We start from the raw sequence: 15,661 nt of genomic DNA on the forward strand, positions 1-15,661 counted from the left end.
CGGAGAGCTGGAGGGAGAGGGTGCAAGGATCTGGGGCCTTTGCTAAAGGAACACAGCCTGTGCCCCCGTCACCTGCGGCCCAGTGGGGACGATGTAGCAGAGCAGATGCCCCAACCTCACTCTTTCCTGCCCCCCAGTCCCCTGCTGGTGGCTCCCGCTGGCCAGACCCAACCAGAATCAGAGGGAGAGAGCAGGCCATTGGCAGGGAGCAGGTGAAGGGTGGCCAGGGCACCAGGACGGGCAAATGGAAGATTTCTACCACACTAACTGGACACTCAGGGAATTCTCACAGAAGACAGATACTCGTGGACATTTGCACAGGGAATGTCTGTGGAGCGAGCCAAGCCACCCTCTTCCCTTATCAAAGCCCCCTGGTTTGGGAGCTAGTGTGGGAGTCTAGAAAGGAAAACGTATAACCTTGGAACGTGTGCAAAAGTCCACCGAACTCTCAGGCCCACAGGGGTGAGACCACCCGCCCAGCCCCAAAGAGCTCACGTCTGCCTGGCGGGCGGATGCTGTCTTTCTCACAATGGTCGGGTAAACTGACACCCCCAGCAGACCTCAGAGCTCGGTGGGCGAAGAGTGGCACGCAGGGCCCTCAGGAGCCAGGCCCAAGGCAGTCAGCTCAGGCTCCGCTCCCTCTGCCTCCCAGATGAGCCAGGCACAAGGATGCTTTGAGCCATTCCCGTTGGACTTGGGTTTCCTAGTACCTCCCAGACGAGACCCTTTTCTTTCTTTTCTTTTTTTTTTTTTTAATTTTATTTATTTATTCATGAGAGACGCAGAGAGGCAGAGACACAGGCAGAAGCAGGCTCCCCGAAGGGACTCGATCCCCGGACTGGGACCACACCCTGAGCCAAAGGCACACGCCCAACCGCTGAGCCACCCAGGCGTCCCACGAGACCCTTTTCTTATTGAGCATCTTCCCTGTACTAGGCAGGGACGGTGACCGCTGGAAGCAAGCAGTTGACAGTCCCGGGTAAGTATCTGTCATTAACGAGCCGGTCAGGCGACAGTTCACCGTAGTCAGTTCATTCCCCGGCTCTAGCTGGTTGGTCGACCAGTTGGCTGAGCGGGAAGTAGGCGTTTTGACCAAGACTCTATCTGTGACTGAGGGAGGGGTGGTCACAGCCACATACAAGGTAAGGACGGCCACTCCTCCGGGGCCTTGTCATTCATCTTTGGTCCCCGGTGCCACTCAGCCTGAGGTGTGGCTACCGTGGCTGCGTGCACGGCCGATTGCTCCTGGGACCCCAGGGAGGCGGCCAAGCACGACGCTGATTAATTGAAGAAGGAAGTGGGAGCTTCCCTGAGAATCTTCACGGAGGACGTCATTTCCTGTTTGGAATAAGCCCCCCAGGAGCCAGGAGGACTTCCCCAAAGCTGAGTCAGCCCCAGAGCTTTTCAGGGCAGGCTCTTCCCCTGTCAGATCTGAAGTTGCCCACGGACCTGTCCGGGATGCGCGGGGCTCACCCCCTGACCCGCGGCAGGAACGAGTAAACGTTGTTCACCCCGTGAGCCTGCTGACTCCGAGTTGCAAAGGCCGGATGCGTGACCTGGGCCAGTCCCAAGATCTCAGGCTCAGTTTCCTCATCTGTGCAATGGGGATAATCACACGATTTGAGAATTAGATGATGTCATGTGTTCGGAAGGTTCCAGGAAGCAGCGAAGGTCGCCTGCCTGGACGTTGAGAGGCCACACAACAAGTTGACTTCAGGCTCCCACTGTTTTCCGGGGCAAAGGGAGCTTTTATTCCCATGACTTCATCGGCAAAGGTCCTTCCTTTGGAGGAAAAGAGAAGAGTGGGAACAGCTTGAGTGCCGCAGCCGGATGGGAAGCCAGGGCTGAGGCCGTGACAGGCAGGCCCAAGAATGAGGATTAGGTTTCAGCCAGGCATGAGGGCGCGTGGGGGAGGCCGCCTCGGGCTCCCTCCGGGCCCCCTTCCGTGGCCACTCATCCGGTACTTCTACCCTGGGTTCTATGACCTCAGCCCCAGACACTGCCCCCGCTCTGGCCCCGGGGACCGCTGCTGCAGGGGACCAGCCTTGGTGCCACCAGAACCCGTTTTCTGCTGGTCCCTGACCTGTGTGATTCTTTGCTAAGCCCCGCCCTCCTCCGGGTGGACTTCAGTTTTGAAATGTGACCCCAGAAACATGCAGGGAGCCCCACCTGAAGGCCCCGGCCCCAGAGCCAGGCTGCATCATCACCTCGGGACAGCTTTATGGGAGCCTGTACCGGCACCAGAACCGATTTGATTTGGGTCCTCCGGCAGGGCCCATGACATCACTGGGATTGTTCACTGTTTGGGAAAATAACTGGTTTTCACATGGCAACAGCTCCTGTCCTCCAAACTGGCGTCGTGCGGGCTGGGGCCCCCACCGTGAGGGGGAAATGAAGTCACGGGAGCATCCTAAGGATCCCATGCCCCAAACTGGATCCCTCCATTCCCAGAAGGCACCAGTATTGCCAAAGGTGACAGCCTGAGCGTCACCTTTCCACAGCGTAGGTTGGGCCAAATGGCATCTGGCCCTGAGGGTGGCACGCACCGTGTCCCCGCTGACAGATTCCAGGCCGGCCCCCAGAGGGGGGCCCGCAGCAGCCGGGCCTCTGCGCTGAGGGTGAGCATCCCCGGGCACCTGCCTCCTGGTCTTGCTTGGCCGGCTCACGCCTCAGCAGCGGGAACCCAGGGAAAGGCTCAGGGGCAACAGCCACGATGCCCACTCTACAGACCGGCAAACTGAGTCTCAGGGGGACAAATGCCGAAAGGCCCCAGGTAGGCCTCCTCCAAAACCAAGTACGACCGTTGCTCTAGATGGCCAAGCAGGAACCAGGTGTGCCGAGCAGACCCACTGCTGGGGCGGTCTGCCCTGTGCCCCCATCCTGCTCTGCCACATGGCCAGGCCTGGAGCCTCTGTCTTCACATGGCCCTGAGGGCAGTCCCTCCCTGCTCCCCCGTGACATGGTGTGATGGCCTGAGGCCAGGGACCTTCCCCACTTAGGCAGCCTAGAAGGCAAGCAGGCCTCCACCATGGCCCCATGCAGCGCCCACTGTGACCTCGGCTCACCCTAGAGCAGCCCCTGGGGGCACGTGTGCGTGGATCCCAGCTCTCAGGCAAGGAAACTAGAAAAAAGCCTCCTAGGAGTTCTGGGACAGACTGGCCACCATCAGCTGCGAGGCAGAGCCAGGCCTTGAAAGTGGCCCCCAAGAGAAGCCTCTTTCCTCCCACCATGTAGGGCTGCCCCCATGGCTGGGGCGCTTTGTGGGTGAGCCCGCTGGGTTCAGGAGCGGCCAGCCACCTGTGTTCCCCTGGCCTGTCCCCACAGCCACAGCCCACGGGCACCCCACACCACAGGGACCTGCTGGCCTTAGGGAAAAGTCCGGGCCGCAGTTTCACCCGTAACCTTCCAGCTCACCGTGGAGCTCATCCTCCCCACCCCCTAGACTAGGAAGGACCAGAATGGGCAAGACTTCTGGCTGTGGAGATGTGGCCATGCCCAGGGGCAAGGGGGCCTGGGCCTGGCCCCGAGCCCGGGCTGTGTGTCCCTGCGCAAGCCCCCGCCTCGCCGGGCTAGTCGGCGTGGCCCGGGAACAGCGGGAGAGGTGCTGGGTGTGGACGTGCTTTTTCAGAAACGCGCAGTGACCGTTCACAAGCTGCATCTCCTGGGGCCAGGAGCCTCTCTCCACCAGCAGATCGGCAGCGACAACACACCCCACACTTGGCGTCCTACAGCCCCAGATAAAGTCTTACCGAATAAATGAAACTGAACAAAACGTTAATAGTGAAAACGCGGAGGCCCGTGTCCCGGCACAGACGTGTCATTGCAAAGTGCTCCACACCCAGCTTCTTAACAGACGTTCCCCGTGGGACCAGAGATGAGAACCCACCCGAGAAATCCCTGGTCCTTCGAAGGCTTTACAACCGCGGATTTGATTCCTTACCAGGAACAAAGCTGCCGAATGTCTGCAGATGAAAGAAGCTCGTGTATTTTGTTGAGAGCCTGTGACAGAAGCCGGTGTTCACCAAACGTCTTCTTGGGGATCTGCAGTTTCCAGACGAATCCCAGATCGTTTCCTTCTACTGATGATTTTTTTAGTATTTTATTTATTCGTTCATGAGAGACACACAGAGAGGGGCAGAGACACAGGCTGAGGGAGAAGCAGGGAGCCCAACGCGGGACTCGATCCCGGGACCCTGGGGTCACGCCCTGAGCCAAAGGCAGAGGCTCAACCGCTGAGCCACCCAGGTGTCCCCCTTCTACTGATAATTTAAAAAAAAATTTTTTTTCAAGATACAGACAGAACTTCTCTGCTGCAGCCTTGCCTCCAAAAGACCTCGCCACAGATAAGTCTGTAGGACACACACTGCCCCTTGGGGCAAGACTCCTCCCGCCAAAAAAAAAAAAAAAAGGGAAAGAAGAAAACCCCAATTTTATCACCATACTCACCTCCTACTGGAAAAGAGGCAGAGTCACAGAATAATGAACACCGAATACCAGGCTTTATGTAAAGCATGAAATATTTCCTGTGTCCCCCACACCTGCGCCCCGTCTGGCACAGAGGGCAGCCACCAAGTGGGGGTGCATGAGTGGGGGCTCCGGAGGTCTACCGCCGTCCCCCAGCTTAGGGAGGGCACCACCTGCTTTCAGTCCTCCGTGCCACACTCCCAAATAGGACAGGGGGAGGCCTCCTGCCTTCCCAAGAGGGGGAAATCATCTCTTGGTGTGGGAGGCAGACCCCTGGCAGGTGCACTCCTCAGCTGCCCCACCCCCGAACAAACTATGTGGTGTTGCCCTCTCTTGGTGGGGGAGGCCCCTGTGCTGCCCTCGTGCCTTCCCCCGGGAGACAGGAAGGCAGTGGGCACCGCTAGGCAAGCAGCCCAGAGGGGCGAGGGGGCTGGCTCCTGACAGGGAGGGGCCCGCGGTTCAGGCCTGCAGGACCTGGTCCCCCTAGGCCAGCGGGGTCCAGCCCCCACCTGGCCAGGTCACCAGGGCGCTCAGTCCTCCAAGCCCGGGCCCTGCCGGGAGGGCTGTGTCTGCGCGGGGACGGGGAAGGACAGCCGGCTCTGAGCGTGGGGCCCCCCCAGGCCTCCCTGCGGAGTGGGCAGCCGGGGACGGAGGGGGCCCCGCGGGGGAGAGGCGCCGGGGTGGGGGGTCTTGGAGTGTGTTCCTGCTCCCAGCTACTAGACCTGTGTTGTCGGGGCAGCCCGGGGGGGGGGGCTCAGGGCATGATCCCGGGGTCCCAGGATCGAGTCCTGCGTCGGGCTCCCTGCGTGGAGCCTGTGTCTCCCTCTGCCTGTTTCTCTGCCTCTCTGAGTCCCTCATGAATAAATAAGTAAAATCTGTTAAAAAACCACATAAACCTGTGTTGCCCACACCTGGACCTCACAGGTGCCACCAGGATAAGCCTCATGGTCCCCCCAGGCGGCAGAGCAGACCCCACGGGGGGAGAAGGGATGCCCCCGGGCTCAGAGGACCGAGGCCACCGGCTCCCCCTAGAGGAAGGGGTGTCAAGAGGGCAGGGGGGGTCCAGGCTCTCCGGGGAAGAGCTGGACGCGGTGCGCAGGCCCCTCCGCAGGACGGGGCGCTCCGGCCAACGCCACCGGCCCCCAGCCCTTGCCTCCCGCGCCCCAGTTCGCCCCGTGGTCCCTCCTCGAACCCGCACCCGCACCCCCGCCCCGCGCCCGCCCTGCACCCGGCCCGCAGCCCCGCCTCGCGGCCGCGCCTCCCCCCCCCACATACCCGGGCACACACGCGCGCGCACACACGAGCACACGGGCACAGAGGCAGACACGTTTGCACGCGCACACAGGGGCACACACGCACACGGGCAGAGGCGGACACGTTTGCACACACGCACACACGCGCGCACACGGGCAGAGGCGGACACGTCCCCCCCCGCCCCCGCGCACACCCCGCCCAGCGACCGCGAGCGCGCACCGGAGCCGCCAGGGGGCGCGGGGCCGAGCGGCGGCGGGCGAGGCGGGGGATTCGAGCGCGTTATAAGGCGCGGAGGGAGCCCAGCGGCTCCCACGCCCGCCCCGCGCCCCGCATCCCGCGCCCCGCATCCCGCGCCCGCCGCCCGCATGGCCCGCGCCCGCCGCCCCGCCGGGGCCCGCCTGCTGCTCGCCTGGGCCGCCCTGCTGGCCGCCGCCGCCGCCCCGGGCCTCGGCTCCCCTGCCCCGGAGCCCCGCCGCGCCCGCCGAGAGCCGCGCCCCGGGAACGCGAACCAGCCGCCCGCAGGCCCCGGGCACAGCCTCGCGGGGCCGCCCTCCGGGCCGCCGGTAAGACGCCGCGGCCGCCGCCTGGGCCCGGGACCCGCCCCGCAGCCTGCACCTGGCCGGCTCCGGTGGGTCTGCGCCCGGGAGCAGCCTTCGGGCCCCTCTGATGGGCGCACGGAAGGAAGGGGCCCGGCAGGAAAGCCCACTTAGCTGCATTCTCGGGAGATTGGGAAGCACGGCTTGTAAAGGCGCAGCAAATTAGGGCCCACCCTTCCCCGAACCTATTAGGTGAAGTTCTCCCGGGAAAACAGACCCCCAGAGAGCCTCCCTCTGGGTCCGGGAGCGCGGGGGCCTGTGCGGGGCCCCAGGGACGTGTGACTTCTGACCTTGGAGGGGTGATCTTCAGCTGCGCCCCGTTCTTCCTTCGAGGGCAGGGCAGAGTGGTCAGGTGGGGACGTTGGGGGCGCTTCAGAGGGGCCCCGGTGTGGGCAGGCCTTGCAGACCCAGAGGGGACAGGGCCCTCGGGGAGACGGTCTGGTTCAGCGTGTCCCCAAGAGCTTGCAGGCAGTGCCAAGTGCAGGCCCCCGCTGGGCTTCCGCTGACACCTGGACACCTCCTCTGATGAGGGTGAGGGCGGCAGGGGCGTCCCCTCAGGGAGACTCCCCAAGTCGTGCCCCCCACCCCTGGAAGCCAGGGAAGGCAACCCCACCCAGACAATTGGCCACACCTTCTGGAGGAGGGCGGCCAGATGTGAGGACATGGTCACCAGGAAGCAGGGGGCCCCCCTGTGCTTCTGGGAGGGGTTCTGGCCATGGTCTCTCTCTGGGGGACAACGTGGTGGCAGGGGCTCCCCACCTCCTTTCTGAGAGCCCCTCAAGGCTGGAGACCTCGGCGGGGCGGGGGTGCCCAGGGCAGCTGCCCAACACCCACCCACACTGCCACAGGCCTGTCTCCTGGGGCCCCAGGCTGACAGGGCTCCACCTGTTTCCACGCACCGCCCCTCCACCCCCGCACCAACCTGGGGTCTGAGTCCAGCTGGGATCCACCGGCCCCACTGGCAGGGTCAGCCGGGCACGCCGCTCCGGCCTGTGTGGGATGCTCCTGGCGTGTGTTCCCACGGAAGGCAGAGCGGGGCCGGAAGGTGCAATCCAGTCCTGTGTCCTCGGTGAGCGGCGAGCAGGGCCGCACCTGGCGGTGGGGAGGCCCTGGGCACCCTGAGGCCTCTCTCTGTGCAGCCCCAGGCTCCTCCGACAGGGAGGGCCCCGCCTCCCCACCGTGGCACGCCGGTCCCACAGGGCGGCCGGGAGACCACTGGCTCGGGCGCTGACCAAGGGTCCTGGCCGCCTCCAAAACCCTGGGCTCCTTCCATCGCCACCTGCGCTGCTGCTCGTGGCCTCACCTGAGCCCTCCTTGCCCGGAGCCCAGAACACCTGAGGCCCACTGCCTCATGGGCCATGGCCTCTCCCTGCAAGGCACATCCTGGAATCTTCCTCGGAGCCAGGACTGGTCAGAATGCTGCATGCAGGGCAATGGATATTTCTAGAATCATCACTGCCGTTGTTTAGGAGGCCTGAGGGAGCCGGGTGGTGTGGCACCCCGTGCAGGGGCCTTGAGCCTCCGGGCCTCTAACCGCCTCGACCTGCAAGCTGCAGCCGCCCCGAGGGCCAAAATGGGCCGCACGGGCCCTCGTGGTCTCACCGCCCCCTCCCCTGCACTCGTGAGTCTGTGGTCCCATCCTCTCGGTCAGTGTCCCAGGGAGAGGGGGCTGGGGGCCCAGCGGGGGCAGGGCTCCCACCTGCTACCAGGCTCCGCACCCACCTTCCTGCACCCCACAAAGCGCCAGGAAGTCGTCTTCTCGCACAGTGCCCAGGCTGTCGTGTGGCCTGGTCGTCGTCCTCCGTGTGCCAGGAGGGAGGGAAGCACGGGCCGGCCGGGGGGCTGTGCCAGCTTGGAGGGCGCCGCCGTGGACCAGGACAAGGGCCCGAGGCCCGTCCTGCGCCCCGACGGCCTGCAAAGCTCCATCTGCGTGGCGGGCACCCAGCGGGGGAGGCGAACCGACCCGAGGGCCGGCTGTGTTCCAGGAGCCTGCCACCGACGGGACGCGCAACTTCGACCCCAGGGACGCCTGGATGCTCTTCATCAGGCAGAGTGACAAAGGCGTCAACGGCAAGAGGGGAGGGAGAGGCAAGGCCAGGAAGCTGAAGGTGAGCACAAGAGCCCCCAGCAGCGTGTGCGTGTGCGTCTCCGGGGACAAGCGAGGGGCCTCCACCTGCGGGCCCCCCGGCGCCCCCAGCCTGCCACCATCACCCCCGAGCACCCTGCACCAGCTCCGCAGGAGCACCCTGAGCATGGCCAGTGAGGACGGACCCTCCCCCTTGGCCTGGGGTCAGAGAGCACAGAAAGTGCCAGGCTGGGGGCCCAGACGACCCTGAGTTTGACAGTTGTTGCTACATTTTCCCCGCACCCCTAGAGAGCTGTGAGGTGACAGCCCCATTAGCTACCCCCTTCTCTTCCCTCTGCATCCTAGCGAGGGGGGCCTGGGCTGACCTGGGAGGGGAGTCCGGGACCAAGCCGGGGATTGCAGCTGGGCTAGAGCAACACACCGTCTGCCTGGGGAGGTGGGGAGCCTCAGGGGCCCTGGAGGCTGTGGGGTCCCCACTGTCGTTCAGCTAGCCCGAAACCTGCCACCAGCTCCTGATGTCTGCCCCTTCCTTGTCCCCAGGGGTGGGGGGCTCTGGGCCAGGGCCGTGTCACTCACACTGGGTTTGGGCTTCTCTACCCACCCAGGACTGGCATTGCCCTGTCCCGGGTCTACCCCAGTGCTGGGGTGCTGGGCTCTGGGCCTGAGGTGGGTGGGCTGCCGGGCTGTCACTGTGGCCTCGCCTCCCTGTCACCCCTTGGAACCACCTGGCCCCACCCCAAGCTAAGCCAGGGTGCTCTCCCCTGCAGGGGACTCACTTGCTGTTGGCTGACCGGCAGTGTCCCCCTCTCCCTCCACCCAGGAACCCCTCTGTGTCCCCATTTGCAGTTCTTGGGGCCCCACCCCCAGAGGCCCCACAATCCCCGTCTTCACACTCAGAGCCCACGGCTTCCAAAGCGCAGCCTCACTGCCTTCTCAGGGGAGTCAGAGGCCGGGAGGCTGACCTTCACCCCCAGGTCAAAGCAGGATCCCCTCCTGCCTGCCTGAGTGGTGAGAACTCGTGGAGAGGTCCCAGCGGTCCCCCGCCTACCTGCTCAGACGTCCTCTGAGCCTGCTGAGGTTCCTTTTCAGCTTGGCCTGCCGGGGCCCCCAGGCCCCCCTGGGCCCCAAGGCCCCCCTGGCCCCATCATTCCCCGGGAGGTGCTGCTGAAGGAGTTCCAGCTGCTGCTGAAAGGTAGGGGGCGGGCGCACACACCGCCTGCGTGAGTGGGCCGGGACGGTGTCCGGGAGGAGCCGGGGTGGCTAGATAGTCCCACAGCCCGCGCAGGTGAGGCCGAGGGTCAGAGGCGGGGTGGGCAGGAGCGGCGCAAGGAGGAGGCTCTGCAGAGGAAGCTGGACTTGGCCACTCAGTGTTCAGTGGGTGCTTGGGGACCAGCGCCCATGCCCCTGGGACTCAGGTGGGCCCGGGCAAGGCCAGGACACCTGGACCCCACCCCCACTGAGTGAGGACCGTCAGGGAGGATCAGAGGTCCTTCACCTTGCAAAGTGGTCCTCTGATCACAAACCATATGGGGATCTGAGGCTCGCCCCAGGTGACACGAGTTCCCCTGTGTCCCTGCCTGTTCCCACAGCAGGTGTCAGCCGCTGGCCCAGAGCCCCATGGGAGGCAGGAAGGGTAGAGTCCCGGGCAGCACAGGTGCAGCCCAGGCTGCGGTGAGGGCTGTCGTGGCCCGGAGGTGGCCCTGCAGGCGGCCCGCTGCCGAGTGGTGGTCACTGTACTCACCAGGGCTCACTTCATTATGGGAATTAGAGCCTTTTCCCTCTTCAGTTCGGCGCACCCTTCACTTAAACTTATTCCAGCCCCCAGCTGCCTTGCCGGGCGGCCAGGGCTGCCGATGGCGCTGCGGGGACAGTAGTGTGGCAGGAGCAGCGCCGGGGGAAGCTGGGGAGCCCGGCGGGGTGAGGCGGCCCCGGGCACCGAGCTTCCCGGTGGTCAGAGCGCCAAGGGCAAGAGGAGCGGCTGCGGGCTCGGGACGCTGTTCCCACGGGCCCTGCGGCGCAGGGGGTGTCCGCGGATCCCCGGATCCCGGCGGAGGGGGCTGCCAGCACTCGGCAGGTTGGGTTCCCGGCAAGGGGCAGGTGCGGGGAGGCGGGGGAGGGCACTGGGGGTGCGAGGGGCCGCGGGAGGGCACGGTGGGGGCGGGCGGGCGGGGGGGCCACTGCTCGCTCTGTGCCAGGAGCCGTGCGGCAGCGGGAGCGCCCGGCCCCCGAGCCCTGCACGCGCGGCCCCGCCGAGGACGCGGACGCGGCCACCGCCCGGGAGGACGACGAGGCGGAGGCTGGGGCGGGGGCGGGGGCGGCGGGGGCGGCGGGCGTGCTGGCGCTGCTGGCTGCACCCCTGGCCCCGGGCCCGCGGGCGCCGCGCGTCGAGGCCGCCTTCCACGGTCGCCTGCGGCGGGACGCGTCGGTGGAGCGGCGGGCGCTGCACGAGCTGGGCGGCTACTACCTGGTGAGTCGGGGGCGCGGGGCGGGCGGCCCTCCCCGCTGACTCCCCCCCGGGCTGACCCCCCCTGACCTCCCCCCACCTGGACCGACGCCCCCCGGTGGTCAGAGCGCCAAGGGCAAGAGGAGCGGCTGACCCCCCCCCCCCGGGTGACCTCCCCCTGACCTCCCCCCACCTGGACTGACGCCCCCCGGGCTGACCCCCCCCCCCCCGCTGACCCCCGCGCGCCCCGCAGCCCGACGCCGAGGGCGCCTTCCGCCGCGGCCCCGGCCTGAACCTGACCAGCGGCCAGTACACGGCGCCCGTCGCCGGCTTCTACGCACTCGCTGCCACGCTGCACGCGGGTGAGGCCCTGGGCGGGGGCGGGGGCGGGCGGGGCGCGGCACCCCCAGGCTCGGCCCGTGACCGCCCCCCTCCCCGCAGCGCTCGCCGAGCAGCCCAGGCGGGGGCCGCCGCGCCCCCGGGACCGCCTGCGCCTGCTCATCTGCATCCAGTCCCGGTGCCAGCAAAACGCGTGAGTGGGCGCGGGGGGCGGGGACCCCGGCACCAGACTCGCCCCCACCCTCCATGTCGACCCCTACCGAGCCCCACCCCTGGCTCCGGGAAGGCCTCCCAGTCCGCCTGTGTCCCCAGCAGCGGGAGCTCCCCGCAGGGCACAGGGGGCTGCTCCCCCACCACTGTGCTGCCCACCGCCCCGCCCTCTCCTGCCGGTGAACTTTCCTTGCACCTGGGGCCTGAGGGCAGGGGCTGCTCCCTGAACCCCCAGCACCCCCCCAGAGCCCAGGCACAGGGCAGGAGCTTGGGGGCTGCTCCCCTGAACCCCCAGCACCCCCCCCCAAGAGCCCAGGCACAGGGCAGGCGCCCCACCACAGCTGTAGAAGGGAACGAAGTTCAGAACTTCTTACGCTGCTTTGGAAGGCTTCCACAGATTGGCTTGAGCCCACTTCTTAGCGTCAACTGCTGCCACCCGGCCCCACTCCAGCTGCACCAGCCTGTGTCTGGTTTCCAGCAGATCCAGGACTTTTCAGCCCCTGGCCTGGACCCAGCCTTGCTTTTCCGGGCACCCCCAGAACCCCTTTGGCCCTGTGGAGGCTGTCCCGACTCCTCTTGGGGAGTTCAGATGCCACTCTCCACCAGAAGACCTGGCCAGGACAGCTGTTACCACTGCACCTAGCTGGGCCGCTGTTGGTTGCTGGGGTGATTTGTGGGTGAGGTTGGTGGGGTCTCAGGGGGTGTGGGCTGATGCGCTGTTTTGGCCGCAGCTCCCTGGAGGCTGTCATGGGCCTGGAGAGCAGCAGTGAGCTCTTCACCATCTCGGTAAATGGCGTTCTGTACCTGCAGGTGCGTGGGGCAGGCTTGGCTGTGGGGTGAGCAGGAAGGGAGGAGGATCTCTGGGAGCAGACTCAGACTCCAGGCCTGGGCAAGGTCGCCAGTTTGGGCAGAGCAGGGCCACCTCCAGGTCCCTTCCCCCAAGCCCTGGGCCTGTCTTCCCGCCAGCAGTTGCTCTGCTGCTGTCAGTGGTCTTCAGACCTGCCGATCATCCCACAGAGGACAGGGCTCCGCGTTGGGATGGGGGCCGGAGGGAACTGGGGTCGGTTCCGCACCCTTGGGCTGGGGTCCTGACACCCTGGGCCTGTTGAGGCTATGGGAAGTAGGAGGCATCCTCTCTGCACAGAACCCTACCCGACAGTCTCTTTCTGGCATGGGGTGGGGTGGGGGTGTGGGGCTTCTGGCAAGTGATGGAGAAACTGATGTGAAGGTGGGATTAAAAAAGAAAACACTCAAGGGCAGCCGTCCTGAATCACAGCTGGCCCTTAAATAACAGTATGCCGGGCCCCGCTCTAAGCTCTTTACGTAAATGATCTTAGTTATCATGGCGTTTTAAGGTCAGTAGTACCAGTTTTCCTCTGTTCGCTTCTTCTAAAAAAAAGTTCATCGTTCAAGTACGGTTGGCGTACAGTGCTTCCAAATAAGGGAATGAAGGCGCAGAAAGTTTAGGTAGTTCACCCGCGGAACTGGAGCCAGGCTGCCGGGAGGCGTCCAGGGGTCTGGTCCCGGGCACTGCTGGGTGCCACGTGGTCCACCGGAGGCCCTGAGATGCAGAAGGTGGGTGGGATTCTGCATTTCTGGGAGCTCTCGGGGAACGGGACACCGCAGGTGCGTGGACCACGCCAGGAGCAGGCCCGGGGACCGGCCCGCGACGGCTCCGCTCGGCGGCTGGTGGCCAGCTTGTGGGGAAGGGCCACCCTCAGCGCTTTGGAGAACTGACAGGTCCCACCCCGTGCAGCAGAGCAGCTGTTGGGGCTCTGAACCGGAGCGGGCCTGGGGCAGTGGTCTGCTCAGCCGCGGGCCGCAGCCGCGGGCCCCAGGCCGACCCCGACCCTCTCCACAGACAGGACAGTACACCTCCGTGTTCCTAGACAACGCCAGTGGCTCCCCACTCACGGTGCGCAGTGGCTCCCACTTCAGCGCTGTCCTCCTCGGCGTGTGAGCGGCCAGGCCAGGCCCTTCCTCTCGCGGCCAACAGAAGTGGGGGCAGTGCGGAGTGGCGGAGGCCACATGCAGGAGGCGGCCCACTGGAACTGCCCACCGTGGCCACTGCACTTCAGCCGGAGACGGCCAACCACCGCAGCCCAGAGAGGGGACGTGCAAACTGTCCCAGAACAGGAGCAATTGCAGGATGGCGTCTTCCAAAAGGAGAAGAGCCCCGTTGGGCTGTCCCTCGGCACACGTCTCTGGTGGGGCTCGGCGCCAGGAGTACTTGCTCTGTTCCTGGCTGCGGGCCGGCTCCCCTCTGGCCTGCAGGGCGCCTGCCCAGCCAGCCTCTGCCTCTGCCTTGGCCCAGCCCCATCCTTCCCATCGTTTTTAGTGTTGTGGGCACCAGCACGCCAGCAGGAGGGGAGAGGCTGGTCACCTGCCCGGACGCCCCATAGGGTGGGGGTCCCGGTCCCCACCCACCCTTCCCCCAGGGTGCCTTTGGCCTGGACCTCTTGCAGTGACCACAGGACTGGAGTCTCACGGCCCCTTGGCACAGCAGCCTCAGAAACCAGAGCAACACTAGAAAGGGGCTTATGGGGGGATGGTGAGGATTAACATGCTCAAGATAACTCCTAAGTTCACCTCACAGATGGCCTTTTCAGAGCCCACCCCCCTCCCCAAGCCTGTCCTAGAGTGGTCCCTCTTCCCATCCCCTCCGAGGCTCTGACTCACTGTGGGGATCCACCCACCAAAGGAAAGATCTAGAATATCTTTGCAGATCAGAGACGAGCAGGCCCTGCCCACCCATCTGAACAGATAAAGCAGAGGCTTCCTGGGAGCCAAGAGCTCCCGCTGCCCACCCCAGGCCCCACAGAGTCCAGCCAGCTCTGCATCTTCCCCACTGGGGGAGACACGAGGCCCTGAGCTCAGGTGGAGAGGGGACAGATGGGAGATGATGCTGAGGAAGCTGGGTCCTGAGTCCACTGTGCTGCTCTCGCGGTGACGGGACCTGGGGGATAGGGGGCGGCTGTGAGGAGACACGGGCATCCATCTACAGCAGGTTCCTTCCAAGGTGTAAGGCCCCTCACCCCCTGCAGAGGAAGCTGCTCCCACCCCTTCCCCAAACACGGCAGCCTTGCACACCATGGCTGTGGGGACCAGGTACCACGGGGTGCCCTGGGGGCCAGGCTGGTCTGACAGGTGTCCAGGCCTGGAGAGAGGGCAATGGCTGCAGTCACCTGGACTGTCCAGCTGGCCTCAGGAGGAACAGGTGACCCAGCCAGGTCTGAGGGACCCCCAGCGCCCGCAGCTTCCCTCCCCGCTGAGAACCCAGTCCTTCCGGCCAGGCGGCCCTGGGCGCCCTACACGTAGAACAGCCACAGGGTGCCCTTGGCAGGCCCAGTGCGATTCTCAGTAGGGCTCGTACCCACCCTACCAGGAAGCGCTGGCCTGTGTCCTGCCTCCCCTCGCACTCTGATAAGGGCTGCCGGGCCACACCCTTCTCTGGATTTCACTCTGCACCCAGCGGGCACAGATACTTCAGAGAAGTTCTCTTTTACCCTTGAAAAAGCCACACATCTTTCCTTTTCTCAACCTAAGCGTGTTACAGCACAATCTGTTCCAGTATTTATCGTATAATATTGCCGGGTGGAATGTATTTATATATATATAACTCGACGAGATGGCTCAAGGACTGGAGAATTCTTGTGCTGTGTGACTATACAGAGTTATAAAAACAAACAGCAGATCTTGAAATAATGGATCTTAATCATTTCGGCCAGGCCCACTGAGGACGGCAAGCAGTGAACTTAGGGAGGGAGGTGGAGGGTGGCCTTCAGCCCCAGGGGGGCCCCTGGACCGCCAGGGAAGCCTCTGCACTAAGCCGCTCTCAGCTCTGGGAACTAGGGGTGCGTGAGGCACACCGGCATCTGGTTTGCTGGGGGGAGATGCTGACCGAATCAACCGTCCTGTGTCCCGGCTCTGGGATGCTGGGTCCCCTCTTCGTGGGGGCCACACCTTACGGCAGCATCAGGGATGGAGCCTGGCCCTCCACACTCTCTGGGGAAGGGTGTGCTCAAAAGGTTCCCGGGGCACTTGTGGTGGGGACACGGGCTCCGCGGAGCTGAGGGGCGATAAGGCGCGCGCTGGGTGGGGGCCGGGGAGCGTTACCAAACTGCCGCTTCCCAGGCAAGGTTTTAGAAACTTACATCATCCTGAGGCAGACACCGACCGGAGGCCCAAGAGCTGCCTTCCTAACATACGATTACAGTGATCACATGACCTGTTTTATACCAGGTCTTGAGAAATATTATCCTCATCAAC

The 15,661-nt window shown here is 65.0% G+C and overlaps 1 protein-coding gene and 2 long non-coding RNA genes across 4 annotated transcripts; 1 reads left to right on the plus strand and 2 right to left on the minus strand.

Annotated features, from left to right (window-relative positions):
- Positions 1 to 599: 599 nt before the first annotated feature.
- LOC112669989 (uncharacterized) lies at positions 600 to 8,340 on the minus strand. Of its 2 annotated transcripts, none has more exons than XR_003142711.3 (5): positions 7,237 to 8,340; positions 6,605 to 6,836; positions 3,941 to 5,339; positions 2,170 to 2,299; positions 600 to 1,782 (listed from the first exon to the last, which is right to left on the minus strand). It is a non-coding gene; the product is annotated as an uncharacterized LOC112669989 (long non-coding RNA). The 2 variants fall into 2 exon arrangements; XR_004817367.2 differs by having other exon boundaries at positions 731 to 1,782; positions 3,941 to 4,079.
- ERFE (erythroferrone) lies at positions 6,084 to 15,097 on the plus strand. Its single transcript, XM_035719139.1, has 8 exons — positions 6,084 to 6,281; positions 8,300 to 8,422; positions 9,490 to 9,592; positions 10,596 to 10,867; positions 11,097 to 11,205; positions 11,285 to 11,375; positions 12,124 to 12,202; positions 13,254 to 15,097. The coding sequence occupies exons 1-8, from the start codon at positions 6,084 to 6,086 to the stop codon at positions 13,350 to 13,352; spliced, it is 1,074 nt and encodes a 357-aa protein (XP_035575032.1). The 3' UTR covers positions 13,353 to 15,097.
- LOC118355263 (uncharacterized) lies at positions 12,697 to 13,422 on the minus strand. The gene is made up of 2 exons (XR_004817372.2): positions 13,307 to 13,422; positions 12,697 to 12,953 (listed from the first exon to the last, which is right to left on the minus strand). It is a non-coding gene; the product is annotated as an uncharacterized LOC118355263 (long non-coding RNA).
- Positions 15,098 to 15,661: the final 564 nt, after the last annotated feature.

This window comes from Canis lupus, chromosome 25, assembly GCF_003254725.2.
Source record: "Canis lupus dingo isolate Sandy chromosome 25, ASM325472v2, whole genome shotgun sequence".
In the NCBI taxonomy this organism is placed as follows: domain Eukaryota; kingdom Metazoa; phylum Chordata; class Mammalia; order Carnivora; family Canidae; genus Canis; species Canis lupus.